This window comes from Cornus florida, unplaced genomic scaffold (assembly GCF_030987335.1).
Source record: "Cornus florida cultivar Cherokee Brave unplaced genomic scaffold, ASM3098733v1 CherokeeBrave_3.0.0_Hap2_Chr06, whole genome shotgun sequence".
NCBI lineage: Eukaryota > Viridiplantae > Streptophyta > Magnoliopsida > Cornales > Cornaceae > Cornus > Cornus florida.
In genome coordinates, this window is record NW_026775576.1 from 33,570,477 (window position 1) to 33,588,575 (window position 18,099).

General features: G+C 33.2%; 1 protein-coding gene and 1 pseudogene across 4 annotated transcripts; one reads left to right on the forward strand and one right to left on the reverse strand.

Annotated features, from left to right (window-relative positions):
* Positions 1-225: 225 nt before the first annotated feature.
* On the forward strand, positions 226-323 carry LOC132315187 (small nucleolar RNA R71; annotated as a pseudogene).
* A 5,741-nt stretch (positions 324-6,064) lies between these two features.
* On the reverse strand, positions 6,065-16,385 carry LOC132311300 (B3 domain-containing transcription factor VRN1-like). Of its 4 annotated transcripts, XR_009482922.1 has the most exons (9): positions 16,304-16,385; positions 16,056-16,195; positions 12,715-13,534; positions 12,424-12,545; positions 11,888-12,221; positions 11,611-11,732; positions 11,159-11,482; positions 10,434-10,467; positions 6,065-7,000 (listed from the first exon to the last, which is right to left on the reverse strand). XR_009482922.1 is itself a non-coding variant. In XM_059809172.1 (8 exons), exons 2-7 carry the CDS (start codon positions 16,185-16,187, stop codon positions 11,177-11,179), a joined length of 1,836 nt encoding a protein of 611 aa, XP_059665155.1. In that variant the 5' UTR covers positions 16,188-16,195; positions 16,304-16,385; the 3' UTR covers positions 7,123-7,324; positions 11,159-11,176. The 4 variants fall into 4 exon arrangements, 3 of the variants coding, with proteins under 3 accessions (XP_059665155.1, XP_059665154.1, XP_059665152.1); XM_059809172.1 differs by lacking the exons at positions 6,065-7,000; positions 10,434-10,467 and adding an exon at positions 7,123-7,324; XM_059809171.1 differs by lacking the exons at positions 6,065-7,000; positions 10,434-10,467 and adding an exon at positions 10,474-10,684.
* Between the last annotated feature and the right edge of the window lie 1,714 nt (positions 16,386-18,099).

Consider the following 18,099-nt stretch of genomic DNA (forward strand, 5'->3'; position numbering starts at 1 on the left):
TCTATTTGACATAGATTTGAGTTTTTCTTCCCTCCCCCAATTGAATTACTACCTCCCCGAGAAGATGAAGATCTATGCATTGAGTTTTCACTCATTTTTTTCGAAAAGACTCCAAATGTCATCTTCATTCTTTTCCAAATAGTGCCTCCACATGAAGTATCAACCATACTTTTGTGAATATTGGATAAGCTTTCATAGAAGCATTGAACTAGTTGTCACTTAGGAAGGTCATGATGTGGACACTTCTATAACAAGTCATTCAAACGCTCCCATGCTTCATTCAAGGGTTCTCCATCACTTTGAGAGAATTCACGAATGGAAGTTCATATGACATTGGTCCTACTTGCGGGGTAATACTTCTTTAAGAATTCTTGTTGCATATGAGCCCAAGAAGTGATTGTATTTGCCCCTAAGTTGTTGAACCAATATTTGGCCTTATCCCAAAGAAAGAAAGGGAAGAGCTTTATTTTAAGAACTTCCTCCAGAACATCCGTGATTTTCATAGTTGTACAAACTTCTAAGAATTCATCCAAGTGTTTACATGGTTCTTCATAACTTAACCCATTGAAAAGAGGACATATTTGGATGGTTCCAGGCTTAATTTCATAATGATGAGCCCTAAAGTTTGGTAACTCGTAACAAGTCGGTGTGTTGTACACATTTGGAGTGTAATGGTCTTGAAGGACCATTGGAGGATTTTGAGGTGGGTACACTACATGACCTTGAGGAGGAATTTGCACAAGAGGAGGTTATTGCATTTGATTAGGTTGTGCAACCACATTTGGTCTTGGCATTCCTAGAAATTTTGGAACAATATTGGGTTGTTGGACTCCAAATGGTGGTGGCACCACGTGAGGATCCACAATACCAAGAAGAGGATTTTGTTCTTCTATTGAAGTGGATGGATGGTCAAGAATAGGATGATTAATCCTAGTACTACCTCTTAAACGCCGAATGAAAAATTCAAGTTCGTGGTCTAAAGACGAGAGGAGTATTAAGAGATCATCTGCCACAAATACACAACAACAAGCCACAACAACTTCACAACAAGCCACAACAACAATTCACAACCTCCACATATGATGTTCCCGTTCTCCTCAATATATCAATGCATTAAAGAAATAACCTCGACAAGGCCCATGCTTTGAACATTAAAATAAATGGCCTCGAAAAGGACCTATGCTTGGATAAGAAATTAAACAATGTGATAGCCTCAACAAGCACTATCTCGCAAGTATATATAGAGATGAACAATTATAGTAAGAATTCAATAATCGCTCACATTGGTCCCAAGAAATAACATCATGTTCCAATGCTCGCTTCTCTTGTGATTAAGTACCTAATTGAATATAGAGCAAAAAGTAAGAAAATAGTAGGAAATTAATCCTACTTGCAATCAAATGAACACTAATGTCTAATTTGATTCAAAAAAAAACCGTTAATCCTCAGTAACGGTGCTAAAAACTTAATATTTTCCTTAGTGTGTGCACATAAATGTGTCTAAATATTTAGAATTAAAAGTGCAAGTGGGCATCAACTTTTACTTTTATAAAATCCACTTAACACATACATTAAGTATAGTGAGAAGGGATCGTCGTTAGGGATTAAACACGCTATTAGAATCTAACTTGACTTTAATGAATCACAAGATTTAAAGGAAGTTTGTTTGGTGATTAAACTAATGTTCAATTTAAATCATGCAATATAAATTAAGCTAAATTGACTAGAGTTTAAAAGATAGGAGAAGAGTCTTAAGGCATACAAATCACCACTAAGATCATGCATCAAACCACTTGTTTTCAACTAACTGGGGAAAACATTAAATTGTAATCAAAATGTGGCTACAAGCACATACCAATCGAGAGAATAATGCAATTTGTAATAATAAGCATGGACTATCAAAATCAAGTATGAATTGTCTACCTAATCAACAAGTAAACTAAGGTGTAATGCAATTCATCAAGTCTAAGCATAATCCATAAAATTAATTAACAGTTACATCGAATAAAAACCATGCATAGCCATCACTAAATACAAATACAAAAAGTATCTAGCGTAGAGATCAATTTTCAATTGATCACACATAAGACAAAATGTAACCAACATAGAGAATCAATACAAAGAATTAAACATAAAATCCTTGGTACAACCAAGTTTTCATTACACAAGACTATAGCACAAATTACAATATATGAATCCCCAAAAATAGAAGAGCAAGGGTTTAGATTACACAAGCTTAGGGCTCATCCAAGTCCTAAGGAGAAGACCAGCTACTCATGGACAGTGGCGTAGCCATGTAGGGACAAGTGGGGGCAGTTGACCCCACTGAATTTTTAATTTTTTTAAATTTTTTTTAATTTTATATGGAAAGATTTTTATATTTGTATAATTATTTCCACTAAAAGTTGACATTGCACATATAATATATATATATATATATATATATATATATATGTATATGTATATATATAACCAAATGACCATTCACGGTATTATAAAATAAAAAAATAAAAAAAAGGAATATAATCTTTCCAAAATATATGATATTTTTTTCCACTTTTTCAAAATATTATATTCTTTCTCACTTTCCCCAAAAATACAAGATATTCTTTCACACTTTTGACTTCACCACAAACAAATACGTTGTTAATTTCCATCACATTTTCAATCTTCAACATTTCTCTTTCAACGAGTTTTCAATATTTCAAAAATTCATAAAATCCAAACAAATACTACAGTGCGAAGACAGGTAATCTGATATATATTTTTGTATCATCTAAATTTACTATTATTATACCATGAACATTTTGAAAACTCGACTGCACGCTTTCAGAATATGAAAAATATTCTGAAATATTTAGTACTGTTTAATTTTTACATATATTATTTTGGTTCAAATAATATATATATATATATATATATATATATATATATATATATATTGTTGTTGTTAAAAATTGCCCCCACTGAAGGAAATTCTTGGCTACGCCACTGCTCATGGAGAAGGTAGATGTGGTCAAGGAGAGCTTAAGATTAATCCCCATGCTTTGCTTCATCTTCCTTTTCTTATTCTTCTTCCTTGAAACCTTAGAGAGAGTGTATCTAGAGATTTCTTGCCTTCACTTCTAACCTTAATTTTCTCTATAAACTATCTACAAAATAAAACTAACATGTATAATAGTAGCTCCCCGAATAAAGATGATTCAATTCCCCTTTTATAGAAGTCTCTTGGAGCCCCAAACAGGTCAGAAATGTGCCCCAAAATTGATGCAATCCCGTAGCCCCTTGGTAGGTGAAGTTCGAGCCAAAACCGAGCATCAAAACAGGCCCTCAGCACAAGTTGCGATAGATCGCACAGTGTTGCGATCAACTGCAACTCTGGTATGAACGATCGTGATGACTTGCAAACGATCATGATGATGTGACTTGCATTCCGCTGATTGGACTTGCGATCGATCGTGACCCCCTTTTTAGCAATTTTTGGAACTTTTCTCGATGCATTTGCTTAACTCCAAAAAGATTTTAATAAACTGATTTTAGCACGTTTGAATCTTATTGACCTGAAATTGACAAAAACATAAATTAGGACTAAAACGGGAAAGTAAAGATAGATGAAAGGTCTAGAATATTCGAGATTAGGGTTGAAATATGCATATTTCAGCACTTATCAACTGTGGTTGCAGGATTATGAAATAATTTGGAAATATAATTCGGGTTTGTTTATTATAAGTTATATTAAGATAATGTGGAGAAATAATTACTCATGAGTATATTTTGAAAAGAACATCATCCATTTATCACGCCAAAGGTGTAAATTTATAAAATATTTGATGTGTAGGAAAGTATTACTGAAGGACATATATTAACAAAGAGATACTCCACTGATCACACCAAATGCGTGGATTTATGTAAAGCCGATATCATGTCTACTTGTGAGAAAGTAAGTGATGAGCTTTTATTGAGATATTTCCAGTCTCACTGGATTGAAAACGACTCCTAAAGCAAAAACTGCTTATTTCACAATCATGGACATGGTCGTGGGTATAGTCATAGTAGAATTGACTATTAACACCGTGGAGGTTATCATTACAATTTCACATTATATCCCCAAAGGTGAAACTTGGTTTTGTTTAGGATGATTATTTTGGTACATTAACTATTCCAATTCCTACAAGTTTCTGAAGGTGCATTGGATGATATTTTTTTTTTTTTCTGTCCTATTTAATATTTAGTGAATGCTTATTAGTAAGGTATTCATTGGTATAGTTGAATGGTTTGATGAATATGGTTTGCACTTATTGAATGGTTTGATGAATGACAGGTTAGATGAATGCATTGGTATAGTTGAATGTTTAGTGATGACATGTATTCATTCATATTGTATTTTTGAAGGTGCTTTGGATGTTTTTTTTTTTTTTTTTTTTTTTTTTTTTTTTTTTGTCCTATTTAAAGTTTAGTGAGTGCTTGTTAATAAGGTATTCATTGGTATAGTTGAATGGTTAAATGAATGACAGGTTAGATGAATGCATTGATATAGTTGAATGTTTAGTGATGACAGGTATTCATTCATATGGTTAAAGCATTAAAGTTGAACGCAATATTACATGAACAAATTTACAACAGAAAATAAAATACAAGCATACAATACAGGAACTCAAATAACAGATTCACATCAATATCTTAAGAAATACAATACAGGTCAAGAAGCTAAAGAGAAAAATGCCAAACGAACCAAAACACATTCCGGCAACAGTAGGTACCGATGGCTGAACTTCAGCAGTTTTTTTCACTTCTTTTCCCAAGTCTACTATCATATTTTCTAGCTCCAATAACCTTTCATCCTTCACATTCATGGGTGCCTCTGAAATCTTGTTGATACTTTAGCTCGTTGCAACTCTTGCACGCCTGTCATAAGATCCAAAACTAATTTACGGTAGTACTCGGACAATTCTTCATCTTTCCATCTTAAAAAAACCACATGAACCAGCTCTATAGTTTGCACAACCATAAAACTTTCTACCCGAATTTCTCTCTGTATTTGAAATCTTCAAAGAACTTCTATCTTTACAATAGCCGTAACATTTTTTTGCCCTTCCATATGAGTAAGAACGATTTTTTGAGGTTGAAGATTCCATGTAATATTATTGTATGCCTCTAGCTGAAAAAAATAAAGATAGAGAGAGAAATACAATGCTAGAGAGAGAGAGAAATGTTAGAGGAAGTATAGAGAGAGAAAACACTAAAGGTGTATATACAGAGGAAAAAAATAATATATATATATATATATATATATATATATATAAGGTAATGTGCACAAAACACCCTATAGTATGAGATTAGTAACATATATACCCCCTTGGGCATTTTCAAAAGAGTAAAAGGGTAAAATATGTATTACAACACTAATTTATGTCAGATTTCTGACAGAGGGGTAATTTTGTACAGTTTCAAAATATTAGGGGTGTTTATTGCATACTTTTTCAAATAGGGGGTGCTATGAAAAGTATACTTTAGGGGTGTTTTTTGCACTTCCTTCATATATATATATATATTAAATTATATAATGGAAGTAAGTTGAAAAAATAAGAAGATAGAGTTAGAGAACTAATATTACAAGGAATTTCAGAAATACTGGTTCAAAATGCAAAACCCTAAGGTTAGTTTTAACAACTTTCTCGGTATATCTTTTGTAGGATCAACCAATTAGTATGTCTTTTGTAGGATCAACCAAGACTAGTCTATTTACCAATAAGTAGGTCATCCTTATTGACCGCTGATATGGTCCAATAAAAAATATACAAATAATTCATAATTATAAAATTAGAAAAGTGATAAATAAGGACAATAACTTTTTTTAGAATAAATTAATGGACATTTCCTTATTTGTCAATTTTTTGATTTTGTAATTAGAGGCTATTTATGCATTTTATATTGGACCACATCATCGGTTAATAGGGATGACCTACTCATTGATGAATAGATAAGTCTTGTCCCCACCGGTATCATTGGACGTACACCACTCATTCGAATTTTGATCACAAGAATAAAATTTGATTAGATCTTGGTACTGTAGATACCCTATTTTGATTTGTTTTTTCCCTAAATGAAATGATTGTATTAAAAGATCAGACAATGAGGTACATGGTTAATAAGAGAAGCCATACCCTTTCAATACAAAACAGAAGACACAGAAAAATGCCACTTCCAGTAACAAAGGAAGTGGAAGTAAGCAATTACAGCCACGATGGTATACATAATATGACAAAATGAAGCTCAATTCTTGCAACTTATCCAGAACTTCCCACCAGGCCGATTTTGCAATGTCTTCAGCAGCCCTAGGGTTGTTCCCGTGTAGACCAGCATTTCTCTCAGTCCAGATACTCCGTAGAAGAGTTACAACTAGCCTTCTAGCAATTCTGTGCTGATGAGACTGACTGTTAAAAGTAACAATAGAACAGGTGATCATTGCAATCCTCAGCTCCAAAACGAAGATGAAAAATCAAAGTAAGAGTAAAGCCTCTCTTCCGCAAGTTGAAAAAGAACAGGTTCTTGTTCCAGAAAATAATGCAAGCAGTAACAGATGTCCTCGGTCTGCAACCACACCAGCTCAAGGAAGACCAGGAAACAGCAGGAAGAGAAGTTCTCCAACACTGCCATTCTGTCTTTACCTGAATGAATAGGCAACAGAGAGACAGAAATTGAAGAAGATAAAGTTCGAATCCTCCATCTGCCATTATCAAGAAGGTCACTAACAGCAGCATTTTTTTGGAAGATTAAGGATCTGTAAAGACTACGAGAGCACGTTTGCAATAAATTTTGTCCATTACACCAAGGGTCTAAGAATAATCTGATAGGAGAGATGCTGAAGAAGAAATGGTCTGAACTCCAGCATATATTTCCAATACCTCGAACAGTTAGGATGCCTCCTTTGAAACCAGGCCACCCACAGACAATCTTTTGAATTGTCCATAATCCAAAAACCACTCTCAACTTTAGGAGAAGTGACTGTGATACCCCCTAATTTTGGAACACGGATTGATCAAGTCCGCGCACAAAATCAAGGGATATCAAAACAATTTAAGTATTTAACAAGCACAGAATACAAAGATGAATAATAAAGAATAAATAAACCGCTGAAGAAAACTAATAAATAAATATTACTTAATAATTCTCCAACAATTACAATTCGGAAATCCCATAACTCAAGGACCCCTTAAAACATTATCCAATAATCCAATACTATTTAAAAGTACACAAGATGAATAGACGAATGACAGTCTCCCAGCTGCGGATCCTCAACCTCGAGACTGGAACCTCTAATAACCTGAAAAATAAATCGTGGGTTAAACCCTACGAGCAAGTTCACTCTACCAGGCCTCTGAAAACCAATAAGCAGATCATCTCTGATCAAAACCAAACCTAATAAAGTTTTAACTTTAATAAAGCACGATATACATGTCTATATATAATTACTATACTAATCACATCCATTAATAGGTTTATTAAATTTCCATACCTATTAAATAATTATTAAAATAATATTCATACCTAGACCAATCTACCATTTCATTTTATAAAAACTCCTTTGACCTTAATCCCATCCTAGTCAGTTGTTTAATCATTTAAACAACAAATTATAATAAAAGAAATACTCTATTTAATCCCAACCCGATAATGATTTTAATTGTTTAAATCACATATCCAAAATCCAAGTTTTGACAAATCATCCACGTCTTCCCCAATATTATTTTATTAATGTAAAATAATACACTAACCAGTAAGTACTAAACTATTCTCATTTAAGAATATCTAACCCTAATCCAATCCATACATACAACAACCATAGATGATATTCTAATCATCTAACACATAACAACGTAATTATGCTTTGGCAAATCAACCATGCCATTATAAATATTTTTATTTATATATTGGCAATTCAACCATGCCTCCATAAGTATATTTATTTATACATTGGCAATTCAACCATGCCTCCGTGTATGTATATTTATACATTGGCAATTCAACCATGCCTCCACAGGTATATTTATTCATACATTTAATTAACAATTCATCCATGCTTTCCATATATGTATTCTATTCATACAAATATTTAGGTAATATATTTAATCACTTGACAATTCATCCATGCCCACACTTTAACCATGCGTTAACTTTAAAATTAACAATACGCTAAATCATACATAGCCATCACATGCATATTATACGCATATCATTAATTTAACAACCAGCCTATTAAGATATGCCAAATAAGAATGATAATATTAATCATCTTAAATGATTTATATATATATATACCTACACATATGTTATTTAATGTATATATGTGTTTAACACCTTCTTTAATAATCCTTGATTATTTAAAATCAATATACATATATATATATATATATATATATATATATATACACTTCCTTCCATAACAAATTATTAATTTATTATATTTACACAAATTAGTGCAACTAAATATGTCAGAAATAGTTTCCTTTAAATACTCCATATTGGTTTAAATAGTTTTCCGACACTTTCTCACTAAAACATAAATATCTCCTAGTAGGATGGGAATCTGATAATGAAATTGGTACCATTGGAAAGAAGACGAAAAATCCTTGAATTTGAGCTCAAGAATGACCCAATTTCGATTTAAAATGACTAAGTTATGACCGTTTTAATTTCTAGTGTCGAATTAGGCCAACATAGTTTCCCACGCGCGCCCACGTGCTTACTATGCACTTGCACGCGCTGGATTTAAGCCTCCTTGTGTGCTGGTATTGGCTAAGCTCTTTCAGCTACCGTGAGCTCACCACACTGAATCCATCACTTCCTTTATGCCGCATCCAATGGTTATAAATGAGTGCGCAAATGAACACGCTCACACTAGATTATTTTCTATTAACTATAATAGATCTAAGGTCCAAATCAGCGAGTGTACCATCTTCTCATGGTCTGCAATACACCAAATAATCCCATAGTTGACCAGACCACTTCTATGGTCCAGATACACATGCGCACCAAAGTTTTATGCGCCGCGATGCACCATATCAATTCACATAAGTTTAATTAATCAAATGGCCCTAATTGGCGTATACACCCTATTATCCTACACCGCGCCGCACTGGATCAATTCTTTATTGTGCCGCCACTCCACATGCGCCAGTTACCTAGTGTATATATATATATATATATATATAATTATTTTCCTAACAAATAAAAGGAAAATAAATCCTAATAAATTCCTAAAAATATCAGAAAAATTCCAGAAAATTACAGAACAATTCTAGAAAATAAAGAAACCATAATTAACTCTCTTGGGTCACAAATCCACCTATAGATTGATTTTAAGATATACATAACACCTATATATATCAATTAAAATCCAATAATCTAAAAATCAAATATAATAGTTTATACTTTTTAATTATTCCGATCTAACCACAATTTTTAAACAAATAAATTTAATTAAAGCCTTGATACTCAAGGTGAAATCCTTATGGTTCTAAGAGGAAAGTTAGAGAAAACTCGCCTGAAGGTTTCGAAACGAAACCGACGCTTTAAGCTTTAATTATCTCTTCCAATTCCGACGTCCTCCTTTTCAGATCCGACCTCCTCCTTGTCAGCCCTTCTTCTTCCTCTCTCTCTGTCTGTTTTATTTTTCTAACGTGTAAAACCTTTAACCCTAAAGCCTTATGTGTATTTTTATACACCTTAAATTCCAAATCCTATTCCAACTAGTATTATGAATTAAAATAATAATCTTTAAATAATTTATATCTATAAACATATATATATATATATAAAAATATATATTCCTTCCATAATTAACTCATTAGTTAATTAAATCATATATACTTATAAATATCAATAAATATAAATATATATCTATATATATATCTTTCCATAACAATTATTAATTAATTATATTTATATATAATTATATTTATATATATATATATATATATATATATATATATATATATATATATATATAATTGATACAAAAGTGATCATTTAAATAATTAAATAAGCACGGACCTTCATTTATTAACCCAATAAGGTTTCATACAAGCCCAAGACCACATCTTTTGGTCCAACTTTCCTTAAGCCCAATCCAATTAATTTAAATAAATAAGATAATTAATTAAATACAGAAATTAAAATAACTAATTACATGAAGCACATAAACAAACAAGAATTTACAACTAAGTCATATAATACCAATAAAAACAACACACCAATAATTCAATCAATAATCAACCACACAAACAATCAATCATCATACATAATCACGAAATATAACTTAATTAAAATAAGATAATTGATCTAGCACTCAAAAAAATAAAATAAATCATTGAAAAATAAAATAAAATAATTAATCCTAATTAATAAATCTTTTAAAATTATCGGGGTATTACAGTGACCCCCTTCCAGTTCAAACAGTGACTTTTCCTGGAACCATCAGTATCTTTCAGCTTCGATACCACAGAGGATGGAAGTTTAAATGCAGACCACCAGAGGAAAGTGAAAGAGTATAACAAAAAAGTTCAAGTCTGCCAGCTCTAGAATGATTAAGCCCATTCTAAGCACTCAATCTGGACTTTATTTTATCAAGCAAAGGGCTACAATGATACTTTTTGATACACTCAGAAGTAAGAGGCAATCCTGGCTGAAAAAATCAAAAAACTTTTTCTCAATTTTAAGGTTTTGTAATCATGCCAATTTTTTAAAATAGGTTAAATCCTAAGAATTCTCAAAATTGCCTTTTTGTTTCATTTTAAATTGGGATGTCTGAATAAACCCTGAGAAACTTCCAAAACTAAGAATTTTCACAGTTCAAGGCAAATCTTTGCCGTCATAAAAATCAAAGCTCATGTTGTGACCATGCAATTGAGGGAAAAAATCCATGTAAGAAACTGACCTGGATTGCACATATATACTGATTACTCCCAAATATAATAAAAGCTTATAGTGATCATTTTATAAACCATGCCACTTGATATAACACACCAAAAAATACCAAGGGTAATAGACACATCAGAAGTTCACTGCATCCGCAAATCATTAAGCAACAACTACTTTTATGGATGGAGCAAAATTAAGCAAAACTAGTAGAGATATACAGCTGCCCAGAAAGAAATACCTTAACACCACCAAAATACTAATTTGCCTGACTGTAATCCAGAGGTTGGGTTACTTGCCCTGCATACTCCACAGCGCGAAATATGGAAACTTGTATAACAAGATCCTTCAGAACCTTGATCAGCTCAAAGACACAAACATCTCCTTCCACCAAATTATTTTCCTTTGCAAAAGTTCTCCAACCCTTGCTTAATTTTGCCTGTCGACCTTCTCTATCATGAATGCAACGGACACGCCACTCTCTTCCATCAGAAACCTGAAGCTTAACAATATCTGAAACACCAAGCAAATACTTGATTTTCATGGCAAATTCTGATGGTATTTTCTGCATAAGAAAGAAAAAAAGATATCTATCATTCCAAAATCAAACTGAAAATAATACTTGACCGATGAAGCAACATAAACAGATTAAGCAATAATCTTACACCATGTATTATGAATTCAAGAGCTCACCAAGGAAAACTGATTGTTTACATTATATGGACGCAATATAACCATATGGAAAGGATTTTCAGACTTAAACATTCTTGCAGCATTAATTGCCCTCTCTCTTGCTTGGTTTATCAATGTTCCCCCTGTCGAACAAGTTGTTGAACAAGTGTTAATACCAATAATTTCTTCACAGTACCATTATTGTTTTACCAATGGCCCATCTGCAATTTATCAAATTAGTGACAAGAAATCAACTGTTACATTACTTCTGGCTGAAAAAAGTAGTCTGAAAGCTTACTAGAAACAGTTCTTTGATTTGTAGTCTTTGAATATATGCTTTCATCAAACTGATGAGGTTGGTTTGGTTGCCCTGCATACTCCGCATTGCGAAATATGGACACTTTTAGCACTAAATCCATAACCTTGATCAGCTCAAAAACACAAATATCTCCTTCCATCAAATTATTTTCCTTTGCAAAGGTTCTCCAACCTTTGCATAATCTTGCGACTGGCCGCCTTCTTTTATGAATGTAATGGACATGCCACTCTCTTCCATCAGAAACCTGAAGCTTGACAATATCTGAAACACCAAGCAAAGACTTCATCTTCATGGCAAATTCAAATGGTATATTCTGCATAAGAAAGAAAAAAAACGGTATCTATCATTCCAACATCAAACTTGAAATAATACTTGATATAAGGTTAATATATTGGGAGAAATTTGTTTCTACTTATAAGCAGCTGGTTGGACATATTTACCGGCATGACCAGTGCAGCAACATAAACAGATCAAGCAAAAATCTTACACCATGTAACATGAATTCAGGAGCTCACCAGGTAAAAGTGGTGGTTTACATTATATGGACGCAATATAACCATATGGAAAGGATTTTCAGGCTTAAACATTCTTGCAGCATTAGTTGCCCTCTCTCTTGCTTCGTTTAGCACTGATCCCCCTGTCAAACAAGTTATTGAACAAGTATTAGTCCAAGCATTTCTGCACACCATTCTTATTTTACAAAAAATTTCTGCACACCATTCTTGTTTAGCAATTTATCAAATTAGTGACAAGAAAATCAACTCTCACATCACTTCTGGCAGAAAAAAAGTAGTCTGAAAGCTTACTAGAAACAATTCTTCGATTTGTGGTCTGATGACTTGTATCTCTATTTCTTTGAGTCGCCACATCTGAACTATTTGCAATTTTTGTCGGATGCTGTTCCTCTACATCAATTCTGTATGTTTTGTCCTTAAGTTCACTCTCATTCAACTGATCAAAACCCCTATCACGAACTGTTGGAGCCGATGTTTGTAAATTCTGAATATTCTTAGTGACAAACTTGTTCTTTCTCTTGGATTTTTCCAATAAAGAATCATGCCAGTTTGACGTTTCGCTTCTGCTTAGTTTTCTTCCACACGCTCCATGCCAATTCACTAATTCAATTGTTTGCTCCTGATCTTTTTTATAGCTTTTGGTTCTTGTTAGACATCGAGGAGTGGGTTTCGAGCTCTCCAGCAAAGCTGTACTTTTACCCTTTTTGTCGAGTCCCAGAATAAGTTTAGATGAAGATCCAACAAAACCTAAGGACCCCAAGATTTCAACAGAGTCATCATCTTCGATTTCTTCCTCATCAGATAATTGACATAATTTTCCATTATTGTTTTCTTCAGAACTACTGCGAATAGTGCATGAATACTGGATCTCGGTGGCAGTCAAATCAAAGATAAGAACATCAAAGCTTGATTTTCCTTTATATTTAAAGACTAAAAAGTACCCACAACTGACTGAGTGACGTTCCATAAATTGTTGCCAACCATCACAAAACCAAAGCATCTTGTCAGCCTTCTCTAATCCCACATGTGAAACGTGGCCAGTGGGAACAGTGAGCATGGCAACAGCAGAGAGTTCATCACCATATTTCCTGACAAACTTTTTAGGGATCCTCTGCCAATAGAAAAATTAAATTGGGCTCAATTGTTTAAGTGAAGATGAAAGCACTCACACAACATGAATGTAGCTCCAAAAATTGTAAATGTTATTATTAGAGAATTTAAATATTAAAGTTACACTGCCTTTAACAATTTAAGCTTTTAGAGTAGATGGTTGTTAACATGGTATCAGAGAAAATAAGTAACTGAGTTCAAACCCAACCGTTGAAATTAGAACACATGTTGGACCAAAACAAGGCCACGCATGAGGAGGAGGAGGCATGTTAGAGAATTGATATAACGGGGGGGGGGGGGGGGGGGGGGGGGGGGGGGGGGGGGGTTGTGGCGCCCAATTTCACGCACTCCAGAGTATGATCAACAAGGACAAGAGTTTGGTCATATTTTCTAAGTCTGTCAAGAAGAAAAGGAGTATAATGAGGCTTCTGCATTTCACTAGAGGCAACCTTCCAGTTAAGGATCTTGGACTGCCTTAGGTTGGTGGTTCTCTCAAGAAGAGTCATTGCACTCCATTACTTGATAAGGTTAATGCTAAGCTCTCTTCTTGGAATGCTTCTTCTCTCTCTTTAGCAGGCAGGGTTGAGTTAATTAGATCTGGGCATCTGTGTATAACATTCCTGAGGGCACCAGAAAGGTCTTCAACAGCAAAGTCAAGAGGTTTTTGTGGGGTTCTCATGATGATACCAGGAAGCTCCATCTTTCAATTGGAACAAAGTAGCTCTTCCTAGATCAGAAGGAGGTTTTGGAGTTAGAAGAATTGAAGATATCAACTTCTCTGCAAAATGTAAGCTTCTTTGGTTGCTTGGTTGATTATTGGAATGATGTGGTCAAAGGAACTGACTGTTCAGTTTGGAATAGAATGATCCAGGTCAGAAAATTTATGCTCCAGAATATTCACTTCTGCATTGGGAATCGCAATCATTTTAGTCTCCTGTTAGATCCAAGCAATTGCTTTTTCTGGACAAGATGCAGTGAGGTGGAAGCATGGGAAGTTCAGCTTTAAAGTTGTCTGGGATGTGTGTCGGCCTCACTTAGTTTAATCTCTGTTGGGGGACACACATCATAAGCCTAGAGTCTCTTCCGCTGTAGCGTTGCTTCACCATGATGTCGTTCCATTAGAAGAAGGTCTTCCTGTGATTTCCATTTGTCACAATTGTTTTAGGGCCATCTTTTAGTTCACTGTCCTCTTGCTCAGGCAGTTTGGCAGTGGTGTTGGGAGCTCTTCAAGATTTCTTTCATTCTATCACCTATGGGATTGGTTGTCTACAATTGCTACTGGGAATGCTGCGAAAGCTAAGCTATACTGCAGTCTTATGCAACCTAGGTGGGGAAAGAAACTGCAGAATTCATTGAGGCGTTACGAGAGCTACAGTTCTGATTGCTTTGGCTTCGATTCTTGGAGTTTCTTTTACTGACCTACTTCTATTTTAATGAGTTGATTTAGTGTCATTTGTCTGATTGATTTTTCTATTCCTTTTCCAGTCTAATGGAAGTGGTGTTTTTCATGTGCTTTCATAAAAAGGGAAAGTATGCCCTCTCTATATCCTATGTACTTCAATGCTTCATCTTTTTCTAAAACAAAAACCCATTCAGGGAAAAAAAAAAAAAAATGTAATATTGCAAACGAATCTAACTTGTGACACCAATAGTAATGAAAAATTTTAATTGAGCCCCCAAAATATATCAAAACACTTATTCATTTGCCCCAATAATTATGAATTTTAATGTATTATCATCATCATCAACTTTGCATTTGTCCCAAATTATAGAAATAAAATAACTTTATCCTCTCAAAACTCATAATTTTTTTCAATTTCGACCATTTTAGCCTACTTTAAAAGCTCAAATATTGTTTGATAATTTTTTTTTTTCTTAATTTTTTTTTATCAACGTAATAATGACATTTTCCTCAAAATGAAATCAAAGTACTCAAATTAATTTTTTTTGGAAAATTGAATTTTTAAAATATTAAAACAATTGTTGAATAAAATCTAATTCTTAAACAATGTTTTTTCTTTACCTCATTTTTTTACAATTAACTTATTCCTTCCTCTTCTCTAATTTTTTTTTTTTTTTTTAAATCCTGAATTATAATTTCTCAATGGATAATTCTCCACAGACTAAAATTTCTGGATCCACCCAGCAACTAAACCTATAAAGAAGATCCATATAAAAAGCCCACATTTTTGTGTTTAGTTTCTCAGAAAAGGTAGGAAAAGAAAGGAAAAATATAGAATTTTTTAACCTTGTGTTCCTTTGAGAGAATTGCAAGGGAAAATCTTCATTCACATCTGGCTTAGTGTCGTTCAGCTTCACCTCCTTGGGGAAGCAAAAAGGTCCAAACAAGCACAATAAAAATCCGTAAAATGCCAAAAAAAAAAAAAAAACAGAGCTTTTCTTTACTTCTCATTTATTTTCTAGGGAACCAAACGCAGACTTATAAGGATTTTCAGCGGAATAAAACATAAAATAATGGAATATATTTATCAAGAGAGAGAGAAAGAGGGATAATATATTACCAGCTTCTTCTCATTAATAACGGAGGGTAATATTATCTTGAAGAATTTTGACGATGCCCTCACCGGAGATTTTGAGCGGCGGCAATCGCTTCCGTTGGGTTTCACTTTCCGCTTCCGCTTGTGTGGTTCCATTACTGTACCTGTACCGAATTACCGATATGGTGATGTATATCAACTGGGTTCTCACAAATAGAACAAAAGATTCACACTTCAGGTACATGTATAGATATTCCATATGAATTGCTTACCTCTTTATCCTTTCATTTTTCATTGCACTGTTACTCCTTGCACACAATTATAATCTACCAGTACTTTCATGATTAAATAACCTTGGGAGATGACATTCACGTTACGACAAATCTTTCTAAGATTCCATGTTTTTTTTTTTTAATGCCCAGACTACCCTTTTTCTTGTTTCTTCAAGTATACTGTATGTGTTATTTGCGAGTTGTTCGAGATGAAATGGTTGTGGAAAGAATACAGTATTAATCTATAAAGCGGGTGAAATGATTTTACTTACCCTTTTATTTGATTTGTTACTTAATAGTATAATTTTTTAATGAAACAAAATTGCCCTTTTATTTGATTTGTTACTTAATATAATTTTTTAATCAAACAAAATTGAATGAAGTTTTTTTTTTTTTTTTTTTTTTTTTTTTTTAGGGTTTAGTGTTATAAAAAAAAAGAGGTAAATTACATTTACCTCTCCTAAATTTTAGATAAATGTCATGCAAATAAAGTATTCCACCTTTAATATTTTGATTTCCTAAAAAATGTGAAATGTCTTTCATTCTCTTATCTAATTTAATAATAGTTTAATAAAAAATATGTCAAACCAAAAACTCTATTATCCTTTTTTTTTCTTTTTCTTTTTTCTCTATCTTTTAAAGATTATCATACCCTAATTATAAAAAAAATATTTTTTGAAAAAAATAAAGAAACCTAATCAAACCCTACAAAGTAACCTAATAAAATATCATTAACAATATATATATATATATATATATATATATATAATATTTTTCTGTAAAATTTACTAATAAAATTGGTAAGAAAATTGATACTTTATGTGATATTGTTGCCCGAAATTGGCGTTGGGTTGCGTGCGACCCCCTTACAACTGGTTGGATGAGCTTTGTGTGGGCCCAAGCTCACCAAAAGCCCACACAAAGCTCTGGGGATTCAAGGAAAGTTAGGGTAGAAGCAAGTGGGTTTTGGTAAAAATTTTGACCCGGTTTTTTGTTAATGGGTCATGGAGCCTAATTAGTCCCTTGTAGCTTAATATATAAGGGTATTTAGGGTTTGGAGTGGTGTAAGAGAGAGATTCTGATATTCGTACAGAAATAGAGTGATGGGCTCAAAACTTGTAATCTCTGATTTTACACATAGTGAAGACTTGCGCCGGATCTCCACCATGGACGTAGGTTGTTGCCTAAATCCTAATAATTTTGTTGTTGCTACCATTTATAGTGATATATTTAGATTGGCTTTTAAAAAATCAAGTGATTAATCTTGCACTTATTTAGATAAGAACTTGTACCTTTTAAGTGATGTTTATTTTTACAAAGGCCAACCATACGCTTTGTTATTGAGTTTTATTCATTTAAAATATAAATTGTTGAACCCCAGAGTTGAACGATTGACCATTGTGCAAGGTTTGTAGTGAAGTCAAAGCTTTAAGACTTCTTCTATCTCCGATCTCTTTAATTTAAATTCAGTTGAATTTTATTTTATGTTCGTGATAACCAATCAATCAAATCCTATCAGTTACCTATAAAACAAAAAGAATTAGATTAGTTAAAAACAAAACAAAGAACACTCATCTCCTTGTGGGATCGACACCGTTTATATAGTCCTATCCTATAAAGATTCGTACTATTGCGAGTAGTAACATTGAGCACACATCATTTGTCTTTCGACATCTTTGAAGCACTAGAGATAGATTTTTAAGGCATGAATCGAATGAGGAACCAAAGACAGAGAAGTCATCCATGACAACTTCTAAATACTTTTCCACCATGTCTGAGAATATTGACATCATACA